This window comes from Aquila chrysaetos, chromosome 5 (assembly GCF_900496995.4).
Source record: "Aquila chrysaetos chrysaetos chromosome 5, bAquChr1.4, whole genome shotgun sequence".
Classification (NCBI taxonomy): domain Eukaryota; kingdom Metazoa; phylum Chordata; class Aves; order Accipitriformes; family Accipitridae; genus Aquila; species Aquila chrysaetos.
The window spans coordinates 61,890,947-61,904,738 of NC_044008.1; the positions used below are offsets into that span (position 1 = coordinate 61,890,947).

The 13,792-nt window shown below is 46.2% G+C and overlaps 1 protein-coding gene across 13 annotated transcripts in view; it reads left to right on the forward strand.

Annotated features, from left to right (window-relative positions):
* PPIP5K1 (diphosphoinositol pentakisphosphate kinase 1) overlaps positions 1-13,792 on the forward strand; it is a 52,336-nt gene that overhangs the window by 35,840 nt on the left and 2,704 nt on the right. For 5 of the 13 annotated variants that reach the window (XM_030014508.2, XM_030014511.2, XM_030014513.2 and 2 more), the window contains exons 28-31: positions 2,376-2,438; positions 4,951-5,178; positions 12,761-12,898; positions 13,330-13,443. In XM_030014508.2, coding sequence (XP_029870368.1) covers positions 2,376-2,438; positions 4,951-5,178; positions 12,761-12,898; positions 13,330-13,443 — 543 coding nt within the window. The other 8 variants (XM_030014514.2, XM_030014516.2, XM_030014517.2 and 5 more) reach the window with 6 other exon arrangements.

A 13,792-nucleotide genomic window follows, 5' to 3' on the forward strand; every position in this document is an offset into this window, starting at 1 on the left:
AGGAGAGCCGCTGAAAAGGCCAGCAAGGGCTCTGGCTGCTTTTCTTCCATAACTCTGTAAGCAGTGTGAATCCAAGGCAGCACTAATTCTCAGGGAAAAGCATCAAAGACTGCTTGCTCTGTACCCAGCTGGGAACAGAACAGATTCTGCTCAGTCCTGGTGCTGTGCTGCCTTTCTCTGTAGGCTGTGTAGTAGGAGCGTGCCGGCAGCTGGCTACTCGCATTCAAGGTCCAGAGCCGAGTCCTGCTGCATTAGCCTAAATTCATTGACAAGGTCTCTGCGTGCTGAGATGCAGTTGTACCCTCAAGTACTTAAAAAGCAGACTTATTTAAACTAGTGTGTGACTAACACAGCCCAGAATTATTCATCTTGATGTTACACTTCTTTTCTCATGTTTCTTAGTGTGCTATGGCACCCTGTGCTACCAGCGCCTTGCTGCAATAAGAGCAATTGTGAGGAAGAAGTGGGGGGCTTGGAAAAACAAGTAGGAGGCAGAAGTGTGTTTAGCGTCTGGGGAAGGTAGTTTGGAATGCGAAAAAAGCCCTTGATCTGCATGTTCCTGCTTAAATGAGCACCAATGAAATGCTGAACAATGGCATTTAAACCAAACATCACTAGAGCTGAATACAGTAAGTGACACAGCAGCTACAGCAGCCTCTTCGAGTACATTTGTATCAAGGCCTTCTTCACGGTCATTGGGCTAATAAAGTTTAAAAACCTTCAGATTCTGGAGCACATCTTTGCATGAATTCTCTGATATTTTTTCATGGTTGTGGTGCTTCAAGGTGTGGCGCATGGCTTATAGCACTTCATCAAAGACTTGCTCAAGTGAAGTTAAAATGGCCCTTATTTCTGAAGCCTTTTTTGCTTGGGGCTGGAAGAGGACTAAGGAACACTTCAGTGGAGAGTTGTGTCCAACCTCAAGTTGAAGGAAGGTCCGCTGATGGTTGTGATTTGAAGTTGGCTTGTCTGAAGCCAGGGATCCAGTAAGCTGTGTTGCAGTACCATTTAAATTGATGTGCTGTAAAGGCAAGGGGGAGGTGTGGGGTGGAATGGAGGTGGTTACCAGCTGGCTGACTGCAGCTCCACGACTTGGACACTTCTAAAGGATTGCATGTGTAGGGAAGATTGTCATGCTCTGTTTGTTGAGTTTAAAGAAAGAAAAACAATTTTTAGGGATGTTATGCTGGCGAAGGAAATTGCAGCAAGTTTGAGAGTTGGTTTAAATATATTATTTGGCCAAGTCAGTGGATGTAGCTAGAGAAGCACAATGGGGGTGTGGAGCATAAATTGATTCGTGTATCTTCTAACCTTGGTGTAGAGGGATAGGCATACAGACTCTGTTGACTAGGTACAACGGACACATGAAACATGAAGGAAAAATAAAAGAATTTTCCAATATTTCCTAAAAGTTCCTAAATAGCAGCAAAAGATATGATTGGCTGGGATCTCACATCAAATCCTACATACAAATGATCTGATCTAGGCCATTCTTTCCCATGATAGCTGAGGAATTTCCAGAGTGGGAATAAACTGAAGTTTTCAGCTTTTTTTTTTTTTGGAGACTAATCCATGTCTTTTAAAGCTCATCTGTTTGCACCCTATCAGATGCATAGAATCTGTCCTTGCACTGTCTTTCTGATGTGTGATTTCTATGGGAGAGCTTGGCCTGGCCTGGGATGTGGCCAGGAGAAGCCTGAGGACCACTCTGACAGGAGTGTCCCAAAACCTCTTCTGTACTGAAATGCTTTGAGCAACAGAACTGTAGAGGCATGTCTTCATGGGTCTTCTGTTTGTTCCCTAATTAGTTAGTTGATTTACCTTTAAACTCATACATAGCTCTGTTTAGCTTGCATTAAGAAGATGTTTTGGGCTGCACTTACCTATGCCAGAGCTCTTCAGTTCCGCTGCAGAACAGTTGTTGTTTTCCTTGGGCAGAGGGGAATCCTGAGAACTATCCTCCTGTGGTGCTGCTGCTTGCTTGGCCATGTGCTCCTGTGGCTGTGAGCATGGCCTAACTGCATCTTGCACTGGCCTGAGCCTGGGTTGCTCTCAGAATGGCTGGAAGTGTGGTGGGAAGGTATGAGATGCTGTCTGTGACTGCGAGAGTGTGGCTGAGGTCTTTGTAGTGTCAGGGGAGACCCTGGCAGGGCAATGCGAGGGAAGTGGGGAGCTGGCAGAGTGCTAGGAAGCCAAAAGGTTCAGTCAGACTTGCAGGTAGAGCGTGCCTGGGGTGCTACAGCAGTGCCAACAAGAGCGTGTGTTATGGGGATCAAGAAGAAGGTGAACCTGAAAGGGTAGTTGCAAGCATATGAAGGTCGGGGGATCCTTAGAAGCAGGCTGTTAACTGAGATGATCTGTTTTTATTTCCTCAGAGCTCTTGTCTATGCCAGCCGTAAAACGATTTTCTGTGTCGTTTGCAAAGCATCCGACTAATGGTACGTTTGCTTCCTTGATTTGACGTTCCCTCACACTTCTAACCCCATGCTCACATTCAGTTCTCTCTGCACATACTCTCCTCTCAGCCTTCTTGTGGTTTTTTTGTGTCTGTGTATCTGGTGTCTAAACATGCTTCACTTTCCCCCATTGTCTTGTTGTGACTAACGTGTTCATTCACCCTCTGTTACTTCTCAGTGGTTCCTCTGCTGTCCCCCAAGGCATTTGTGTCCCAGGTGAAAAAGCAAGAGCAGTGGCTCTGTGAATGGACTCCTAAAGCAGCCTTTAATTCCACTGCTGACATTAAGGCCTTCTTTCATGCTTCCTTTCGGGGGGGGTGGGGGTCAGAGATAGAATACTGTTGGATTTGTGGGGGGTGATATCCACTCCATATCCTAAGAGCATCAGCAGCTTAGGTCCTCAGTTTCTACAATGCAGATTTGCAGGACCAAAACAAGGATAGCCTTAAGGCTACCCATGTGTCACCTGGAAGAGCACAGTCTATGGTGGGAGAGAAGGAGGTGCTAACAGCGTTCCCTCTGTGCATGGTATTCCTCAGCACAGTCGTTTTAGGAGTACTGGTAACCTCATGGCCTCCTATTTGCAAACTTGTCTGCTAGAGTGGTCCCTTGGCTACTCCAAGCATGGTGATGTTGGTGGGAGTAGGCTCACCTTTCCTGCAGATGTTATCCTGGGAATGGTGTCTCTCCAGAGCTTTCACTCGTCTGCTGTTGGTGAGAAATGCTGGCATGGGCCTGCTGCCTTCCTGAGGTAGGAGGGGATTGGCACCATGCCACCCAGGGTGATGTAACCTGCTTCACGCCTGTCATGCTCGTAGCTATGAAAAGGCTTGGTAAAGAATGTCTGACAGTGCTTCTGTTGACTCTATCTCTCCTTCATATTGCTACTAACCTGGCACCTGAACTGTGAGTCTTTTGATATTAAAGACCACTAGCTCTGTTGTAGCAGATACCTTGAACTAGTGTTTGTTATCCAAGTCTTGCACAGAAACTTTTGAAAAGGTTTGTTTAACAGCACCACTCCTACCTCATGGCTCCTGCTGTTGAGATGAGTTATAACCAAAGCAGGTCGCTGAAAGATAAAAGGATAAGTATTTCTGTCTTATGTGATCAAGGCTGCTTCTGCAATCTCGTTGCTTAGTAAATGTGAAGATATTCTGCTCTGCGTGATCTGGAAGATTAAAGAAGTTCAGAAGACTGTTATGAAGACCAGAGTTTTGGGAAAGATGAAAGGGGAAAGGGCAGCTAAATGTGGCTTTATCATTTCAAATAACTGAAGGGAACATATTTTCTGTGTTTGCTTGGTTTTGTTTTTCCCTGAGTGACCAACTGCTCAATTTGTTTGTATGTCTGGATACCATCTGAGCTCACGTGGTGTATGTCACCAGGATGTGTCGTTCTATCTTGCCAGCAAAACTTGTACCAAGCACCAGTCTTTCCTAAGCCACACTGTAAAGCAACTGCCCCTGCCTCAAATACAATAAAGTGAAACTGGGCATCAGGTTTTTCCCGAGAACCCAATGAACATTTCTAACAGCAAAGTATTCCTTAATCAAGAAAACAAAGACAGAGGTCCAGCAGGTGTGAGATTGAAGTTAGGCATATTTGGTCTAGGCTTGGCACTGGTTTTAGCAGGAAGGATGTTTTGCCACATGAACCACTCGCCTGAGGATGCAAAAGCTATTCACAGCTCTGAATCTGGATTTTGTTTCTGAAGAGCTGCCTCTATGTGGTGAAATGGGATGGGTGAACCAGAGCAGTGGCCAAGCACAGTGTCAGGCCAGATGGTTTATGCCCTGGTCTCATGAATCTTGGGAGCATGACATGAGTCCTGAGGCTGCATACGTGGAGGAGGAGACATGCCTGCATGCTAGTGTCTTGTCTGCCATGCAAGGATATCACAGAAGATTGCACAGGGCTGTTCTGAGAGTCTAGAGAGGGGAGGTCAGCACTTCTGTGCTCCCTCTGTTCTTCCACGCTCTAAGCACTATGCTCTCAGTCAAACCCTGCTGCCCCCCAGTGTCCCTTTCACAGCTTCTGGTCGTTTGATGCTGGGCCGTTTGCTCTCTTCCATGTGCTGAGGTAGCTGGCTGCATTTGGATGCAGGACTTGAACGCTCTGTTGGCAGTCTGGATTTCTTGTCTCAGCTGGGGGAGGGCGAGTGTGGGCCTGACCTTCTTATCTAGCCAAACTTGAACTGTATTGGACTTGGAACGTGTCCTAAAATTTGTTTGCTTGTCAGACTTTCACTTACAAAGATGAAAGCTTGCTGCTCAGGGACTGCCCCTGCAGTGCAGCTGCATTTGGCAAAGGCTGGGCCGGGTGGGAGGCTGGCCTGCTGCAATGTGACTGGGGGTATGTAGATCCAAGGGTATTCCTGACCTGCTTGTGGCGGGAGGGATTGGGCTTCAGTGTGTGGTGTGGGTCTTTCCCACCCAGTGGCCCTGGTGCTGGCAGCTCCCTCCTCACATCTCCACAATTTCTCTATCCCCAGCTGCACCTGCCCCTCTCCTCTCACTCTCTATGGCCCCCTTTCCTCCAGATGTGTTTGAGCACCACCACGTTGCCCAGTTGCTGCGCCGTTTTTCCTCTGACTATGCCACGAGCCGGAACATCTCCCTGGATGCCACTCTAGCCCATCACCTCCAGCAGTGCTCCTACCACCTGCGCCTCTTCAGGAGCTGGCTGATCTCAGGGCAGGATGACTTGGAGTGTCTTTACGGTACTGCACGCTGCAGCTGCCTTGGTTCCGTGCTCTCATAGCTGAGCAGGGACCACTGTCTGCTTGAGAATGCAAAGTATGCTTTGCTTCTAAAAAAGGAAAGCATTTCCCTCACCGCATCCCTTAAATCTCTGGGCTGCTGCTGCAGCAAGCTGTGTGGGCTGTTGCATCCGGCAGTTTGGGAGCCTTAGGCAGTAGCCTTTCCACATGGAGCCAGTGCTCTTTGTGTGGCTGTAACTGTGCTCTTTCCATCTTTGGCAATTATTTTTTGCCTCCTTCCTTTAGCTAGGGTAAGCCCTTAAGCTTCCTTCTCGTTAGATGCTGAGTTCCTACCGGTGTGATGCCCTGCTGACATGATACCCCTGTGGAGGTCTCAGTGGGGTGCTGCAAGGTGTCCCATTATTAATGGAGGAACCAAAGTGAATAGTAAGAATATGGGAAGAAAGAAGATTAAGGAGGTGCTGCAGCTGGTCACGTGCAGAGTGAACTTGCTGTGGAATTTTGGGGAAGTGAGTGCTTGTGGGATTGTGTTGTTTCTAGAGACACCACGTTAAGATAGGGTAGAAACTGAGCTTCTGTGTGGCTGCATTGCATGGCATCTGTTCTGCCTCTTAGGACTTTTGTAGCGTGTCGTGTCTCTGGTGGGAAGAGGTAGGCAATTTCAGTATTGAATCTAGATGTTATAAATCAAAACTTGCTACTGTTTCTCTGGTATTTTTCAGCCTCTGGCACAGATGGGAAGTCTGATGCATTGAGGTCTCAGTGCTTCTAAGATGGGTAGAAAGATTCCTCTCTGAGAGAAGCAGCTAGCTAGGGCTTGCTGTTAATATTTACCTTGCACCATAAAACCTGCTTGGTGCATGTGGCTTGCTGAGCTGTGTGGTGTGATGCATGGACCTCCTTTTTCATTCAGACCCATAGGTGGAAGGGGCAGAGACACTATAGCTTTTTATGTAGTGAAGCAACAAGATGAAGTGTTTTCAGAGCCTGGAAAATGAGAATTTTTCTTACACAGTCTGTTTTTCTTGATATGGCCCTTTCTGTCAAGTAGGCAATTTGGAGGTGGCTGTTGCTTTTCATATATAATTAGGACAATCCTTGGTCTCCTAGCAACAAATACTAACGAGGAGCAAAATTGCTTCAAGGGAAGAGATGCTGGAACACAGCAGACTGCTCCAAAACTAAAGCCGAGCTTCCCCTGCTGCAGATCTTAGCCATATCCTGTGAGCTCTGGTAGGGAGAGGAAATTAACTCAGTGCTTTGGGCAGTGATACGCCAAACATTGCAGCATGGTGCTGGGTTGTGCAGCCTGCCCTAATGCAGCCAAATGTATGAGTTATGTACCTCAGTGTAGCAGCCTTCCTGTGTGGAAATCAGATCTCTGCAATCAGTGAGTTCTTTCTTGCTGTTTTCTCAGTCTGTCATCAAGCCCACAGTTAATTAGCATGTTTGGGATTCCTGCTGGGGTTCTTCTCAGAGCAGATGTTTCTCCAGTGTCTGTAGCTGACAGCCCAACTTCCCCTGCCTTGTGAAAACACATACTCCTATCCTCTCTTTCTTGGTTTTCAACTGTACTTCTATCCACACAAAGAAAACATGAATTAAAAGATAGAATCAGGGAGTTAAAAGTATGCAGTTGGTATCTATAGTTGGAAAGATCAACAGTGGAGCCCTGAAGCAATGTGTCTGGGAACCTGTGCTTATCTGTGTCATCATAGCTGGGAAAAAAGAAGAGTGTGAAGTAAGTTCATGTTCATAATGAATTACAGTGGTACTGAAGCCAAAGGTCAGCTGTGAGGAAACAGAGAATGGTCCTCTGAGAATGAGTGGGCAATAAAACAGCAGGTGATGTTCAGTGTAAATAAATTTAAATGACAAGGGGAAACAGCCTCAAATTCATATATAAAATGGTGGGCTCTGATGTGACCATCACTACTTGGGACAATGTGGAAAAGGTAGAAATTTGCAGTCTGGGAGAGATGTTTGTGATGGTGGTCAGAGTGGCCTGGAGAGGGAGTGGTGGGGATCCGCAGTTCAATGTCTGTTCCAGTACAGGAGCTAGGAGGTTTCTAATGGAGTGAGTAGAGGCAGCTTCAGACAGAAGTGTTTTTTTCCATGCAGAGTGAAACTCCTCACTATGGTACATAGGGGTGGTAGGAGCTTAACTGGGTTCAAGGGGAGACTGGAGAATATGGAAGAGACACATCAGGTTTAAAGCAGTTCTGAGCCGCAGGTCACTGGAGTTTGGGGGACTGCCTGGGGGAAGAGTCACTACGTGCTGTCTAGTCTCATACCCCTTCATTTGTAGCCACTTCTGGCACTGGCCAGAGAGGTGCTGAACTAGGATAGACCTTACAGCTGACTGTATGTTGTGGTTTAACCCCAGCCGACAACTAAGCACCACACAGCTGCTCGCTCACTCCCCCACCCAGTGGGTTGAGGTAAAGACAGTTTAATAGGACAGAAAAGGAAGAAAATAATAATAATGGTAATAGTAATAAAAATGATAATAATAGTAATAGTAAAAGAATTAGAATACAGAAAACAAGTGATGCACAATGCAATTGCTCAGCACTCACTGATCGATGCCCAGTCAGTTTCTGAGCAACAGTCCCTGGCCAGCTTTCCCCCCAGTTTATATACTGGGCATGACGTCATACGGTATGGAATATTCCTTTGGTCAGTTTGGGTCAGCTGTTCTGGCTGTGTCCCCTGCCAGCTTCTTGTGCACGCCCAGCCTCTGCTGGCAGGACAGTATGAGAAGCTTAGCAACAACTAAAAGCATCAGTGTGTTATCAACATTATTCTCATACTAAATGCAAAACACAACACTATACCAGCTACTAGGAAAATTAACTCTATCCCAGCTGAAACCAGGACACTGTACAGGCTTACATTTAGAAAGGCTGGTTAGCAAAAATCCTAGTTCATGCTCATACCATGTATGCATATATAAACACATACAAATATACATGTGGCATATTGGAGTTCTGCCAACAAAATAAGGCTGGACTGACCAAGCATGTTAGAGAGTAACTTGCTGAGTGTGCTTTCTCCCATGCCCTTCAGAATCTGTGCTGGGACTGGGCAAGTGCTTCTTTGCTCCAGAAGAGTTGGCATACAGCCCTTTGGTGTACAGACCTTTCCGGGATGTTGCAGGTACTGTTGGTCTGCCTGTTGCTTTCAGGATCTCCATTAGAAAGGAACAGGCACCCTTTCCACTCCAGTGTAGAGTTCACAACTGGCGAGCTGGGTAGTAGTAACTCAGCAAATTTTGCTAATCACATTGTGTGTAGTAATGTTCAGAACTCTCAGAGAAAAATATAATACACAAAAAGGATTGCTTTGGACCAGAAAGACTTCTCACCTGAGACTTCCTTGGCCTCTGTCTTTGTCTGTTGGCTGACAACAGTTTGGCTGCTTTCTACTTGCCAGCCTGCTGCGGCAGCAAGCACGTTCTCTCTTTTAACGAGCCCACTCTGCTAGTAGAGAAGCTTGCCTTATTTGGGACCTCAGCTCAATCTTAGTAAAGCTGAGGAACGTGCTATTTGGACTACTTGAAGACTGCTCCTTTGTCGTGCCCACTAGCCAGGAATTCTGCTGGCTCCCAGGTGATCTGCTGAATTACCAGCTCTGAGGGATAATCACACCAACACTGATCTCATTCTGGGGGTAGCATGTGTTCCATATAAACTCAACTTTCCCAACTCATATTACACAATAAGCTTTCTTTGTGTCTCTATGAAGCATACATAGAATTTAGGAAACTTTGTGTTACCTTGATTCAAATTAGATGTTTCCTCTTAATGAAATGGTATTGATTTCTTCTTGAGGGTTTAGACTGGGACATCTCCTGCAGTGATCAAGATGCAAATGAATTCAAGGTCTTGTTTTCTCCCTTGTTCTTCCTTTCTCCCAGTATAAAAATCTGCTTATTTTAGTTCTGCTGCTAACACTTTTGGTTGAATTTTCTTTCAGACCTCAGGGTGACTGAAGGAAATATAGCTAAATGGATGAAAGTACCTGTTACATCTGCAGTGAAAGAGCAGTAGGGTAACACAGCATATAGGGTTCACTCAGAGATCTGTAATGTATTTCCTTGGCATTTAAGCCATGTAATCGTAAAGTAGGTGTTGGCTATATCAGAATTCATCATTGTGTAGTCCAGGTAAAAAGGTGGCATTTCTTGACTCTTTCTTTGAGGTCATCTGCTAAGAGGTAGTTGTTCATAAGAGTTGTATCTGTGTGTTCCTACTGCCTGCTGGAGTCTCCTAGAAATCTGGGATTCTCTGGTTTTGATGGAAGATGTGAGACAGGTGCAGGTCACCATTTGCTTTATATGGTATAGTGTGCTAGATGATCTCTGCAAAAAGGTCCTTATACCCAAATCATCTTCTTAATACTCTTATGAAGTGTTGTGTGTCGGTACTGGGCAGCTCTGAAACAGTCTTACTCTAAGGGGACAGTCACTCCCTCCTTGAACTTCTTCATAAACTGTGATTACACCAAGTAGACTCTGACAGTGTGCACATGCTAAGAACGTGAAGCTCTGGGGAGAGAAGAGCTCAAACTGGAACATAGTTAACTCAGCTGTAACGTGAGTGGGCCTTCAGCTTTGGCATCAGCATGCCTGGGGGACTCAAAACAGGACTTGTAATCCTCTAGCTGGATTGTACCTCTGGTGGTCTCACCTGCAGAATGGCTCTTCAGGCAGTACCATTCTCTCTGCTGCTGTGTCAGGATGCTGCTGCATTATTGATTCAGAGTGGAGATTCCCTATAGCTGCTCCCCTACATCACACGCAGTCTCCTTGGACAAACAAAATAATACATACTCAGCAGACTCCTCTGCCGTGTGTATCTTAAGGTTTTTCCCATAACCAAATCTTGTTTTCTTTACTCTAACAGATGGTTTCTTCCTATTTTACTGAACAAAAATTTTGGAGACATAACCACGCTGTACTCCTTGCCTGGGGAAGATTACAGTTGATTTTGGGATTAATTTTTAGCTATTCTGGTCTGCAGACCCCCACCACGTGCCTCTCCCTGCAGGGTGGGCCTAACTCTGGAGGAAGCAGATTGCCCTTTGCATCCCTAATGCAGCTAGTGTAGTCAAACCTCAATGAAATGAAAAATGAAACTTGTTCCTTTGTGGGCTGCTGTTTGACTTTGGTACAAAATGAATGGAACTCTGTCTATTTTCTTGTGCCGTTGTCTGCATCACAGACTCCTGCCCTGCAGGCCCCAGGAAAAGAGTTTCGGGAAGCATCAGCAGTAGCTGAGCAGTCAGCACTGGGTGACTGTCAGGCTGGAAAGGTTCCCGTCATTTGCACTCATGCTTTATTTTTGTTGTCCCTTCCCAAAGATGTCAGTTCTTTGCTAAATGTGTGTGGTGCAGCAGTGGTCAGAGCCTTCACTAGGGACTCTGGCTGCTGCTGTGATACACATAAGAATTACAGTCTCTAGCAGTAACTTCTGCTTGGGCTCTGCTGTGGTGGCATGAAACTGCTGTTGTTGGCCTCTCCCCAGCAGCGAAGCAGGTCAAGGGAGGTGTGCAGGGAAATGGGCTGCCATACACAAATGAGAGGGATTCCTTGAAAATAGTAGTGCTTCACATTGAGAAGGAAAACTTTTGCCTTTTTCTCTACTTGCTTGAGACCCGTTAAGTGACATAGTGCTGAGCAGAGCTGTGCAAGCAGGCATTTGGCACTTTGGGGATATAGGTGTATTATTTCACATGAGTAGCATTGTCAGTGTCACATGTTTCCTTTAACGCTGGACCTTCCATTTCCTCTTTTTATTACAGGAGTGCCCAAGCACTCAGATCCCCATCAGTGCCTCCAGTGTATCTTGTAACTACGTTGCTTTGCCCTGTGTTATATTCAAACTTCTTCCCTTTTTCTTTGGGGATCCCAATAGCTGAGCCAACTTTGGCCCCTCTTAAACTAGATTCTGTTGTGAAATGACGTTAGCCTCATACTATGCTGTTTCACAACCACCTCCACATGGCTGTTCGTTAGGTCTTGCCCTCACCCTTTTCCTTTAGCTTTGTCTCCCAGAATGCATATGAGAAGATAATGAACAGATACTCTGCCTTATTCAGCACTTCCACTCTAAGGACTTCTCAGCAAGGGACAGAAGAGTATGGTATTTTTCCTGTGTCTTACAATCCTTCATGCTAGCCAAGGATTTGTTATCCTTCATGTCTTGAATTGATGTTTGTAGGCCCTTTGTGGCATAGGTAGCCTCTCTGGACTGTCTGAAGGGTTCTTTATCTCCAGTAGCTGTTATGGCAGTGAATGTCTCTGCAGCACTGCAAACTGGTGATGATCTGGTCTGCAGCCTCCTCATATTGCTTGTGGATTCACTCTAAATACCATCTGCTGGCTCATGCTCCTTGGCTTTTGCAGACCTGGGTTAGGTGAGTGGATTGGAGCAGACTGTCCTGGAGTTGATTGGAACAATGACTATACTTAGCAGACAGACCAGGTGCTCTAGGTCTTCTCCTTAGGTGCTGTCAAGCTGCAGGGATCAATTTTAGCCTGTCAGTGTGCTGGGCAGCAATCCTGACACAGTAGTGCATCAAGAACTGTTGTACGTTTTGCATTTCAAAGTAATTTTCCTTCTCTGTAGGAAGAAACCCAATTCCCTCCCAGGGTCTTTTTCAGCTCCTTGGAGGGAGCTAGGGAGTCACAGAATGGGAAGCCTAAGCTTAAGAAGTTTAGAGGCCTTTAAACTCAAGTGGCACAGAGCAGGAGGAGGCCTTGTTCCCATATGTCCAGAGACTCATTTGTGTTTTTCCTTCCTCCTCTGACAGTTTCAGGTTGGCTTGGTTCCACAAAATATTGCCAAGAAGCTTGGATGAAGAGGAAGATGGTTTGCTGTAATACTCCGCTGGCTTGAGTAGCAAAGAATTTATTGTGAATGGTTGTGATGCACCTTAGCTCTGAGCAAGTGTCTGTTAAATGTTGAAATACCTATTTCTACTAATTCTGGGTTTGCTGGCAGTCAAGTCTCGTTAAGTGGACAAATAATTCAAACTATTGTCCAGCCCTTCCTTGGGGTACCGTCTGTCAGCCGTACACTGGAGGGTATACTGTGAGAGAGAGAGGTTCTGCCACTCCCTGCACTTGTAGCAGTGTGCACTACCTCGCTGATGGGGAGGAGGTGGACTGTGTCCCAGGCTGGGGTGTCACTAGTGGTGGGGGTCCTTTTATGGAAATTCTGTTGACTTCACTCAAATTCTGTTTAGCTTCTGTAAAGTGTAGGCACAGTGCCGAGTTCTCCATCATAACCATATATTTTAGCAAAAGGGTCACAGGCTTTGCAGCAAACATGGCTGCTGCTAGATACATTTCCTCCTCTTCCCCCTCCTTCTGCGTGTGCCCGGACGCTTGCTTTCAGGTCTGTTATTGCATGTGATTGCCTAGTGGCGATTTTCGTGGCCTAGAAAAGGTGACCTTAGGCCTGAGTGTGCCTGTTGTTTGATTCCCAGACTGCCCAGCTCCTTCAGCCATGAGTGGTCCTGCATGGATTTAGGTTGCTGTTTGCTCTATTCATTTTCTGATTGGGTTTCTTTCCAGGTTTTGAAGGCTGTTCCATGGTTCCCACCATTTATCCCCTGGAGACCCTGCACAACTCCCTCTCTTTGCGACAGGTCAATGAGTTCCTGACGGCTGTGTGCAGGAGTTGCAGCGAATCGCATGTCCAGTCTACTGCAGGTACTGGTGAGGTGGGCTTGTCTCTGGGTAAGCCAGAACAGAGTCAAGGCAAGAACTTGTGGTCTTTTACATTATCAGGACAGATCAGCCTGACAGGACTGGCAATAAGTGCAGTCTCTGAAACCTATTCCAGGGTGTTCTAGCCCAGGAGTGAGCTATGGGATCTAGCTCAGAGCCATCCTAGGCCGCTTACTTGAGAGATAAGTAATTGGTCAGGTCTGTCTGTAGCTGATAAGTATGGTGACATGGATACAAACTCCAGTTTGGGAAATCTTAGCCTCACATTCCCAGGAGCTGATGGACAGGCATGGCTCTGAATTTGCACTGTTCTTGAGCTCTTCCCGGAGTGCCTGCTCATGGCTGCTGGGCTACGAGCCATTCCTTTATGTCTGTCTGAATATTACTGATCTGTGTATTTTTTTTTCTTGAAGCTTTGTTTGATTCAATGATTGGCAGCCAGATACCAGGAGACCCCTTTATGTCCCAGAGAATCCTGTCATCATCCTCTTTGCCATTGCGCCAGCGTTCGGATAAGCCCCCTTGGTGTGAGTGTGCTCCTCCTTCTTGATCAGGGGTGAATGTGATGGTGAGGGAGGGAATTAAAGAGTGCTAAATGGTGGAAGCCAAGTATTCATGCTTAGGGTTTCTATGCTCTGCCCTTGAAGGAAGAGAAACAGAAAGGGGAAATAGGTAAAAGGGAAAATAGTCATATGCCCTGTGAAAAAGCTTCCGAAGAAAGATGCAAAAAGGGACTCTCTGTAGTGTTGTATATCATGGGGACATCTGCTGTAGGATGGATGTTGTCTCTCCAGACATCCTCGGCTTTGTGCACTAGGACATGGAGGGCCTGAATGCACTTCATTTTCATCTCAAGTTTTGTGATTCTCCATGACA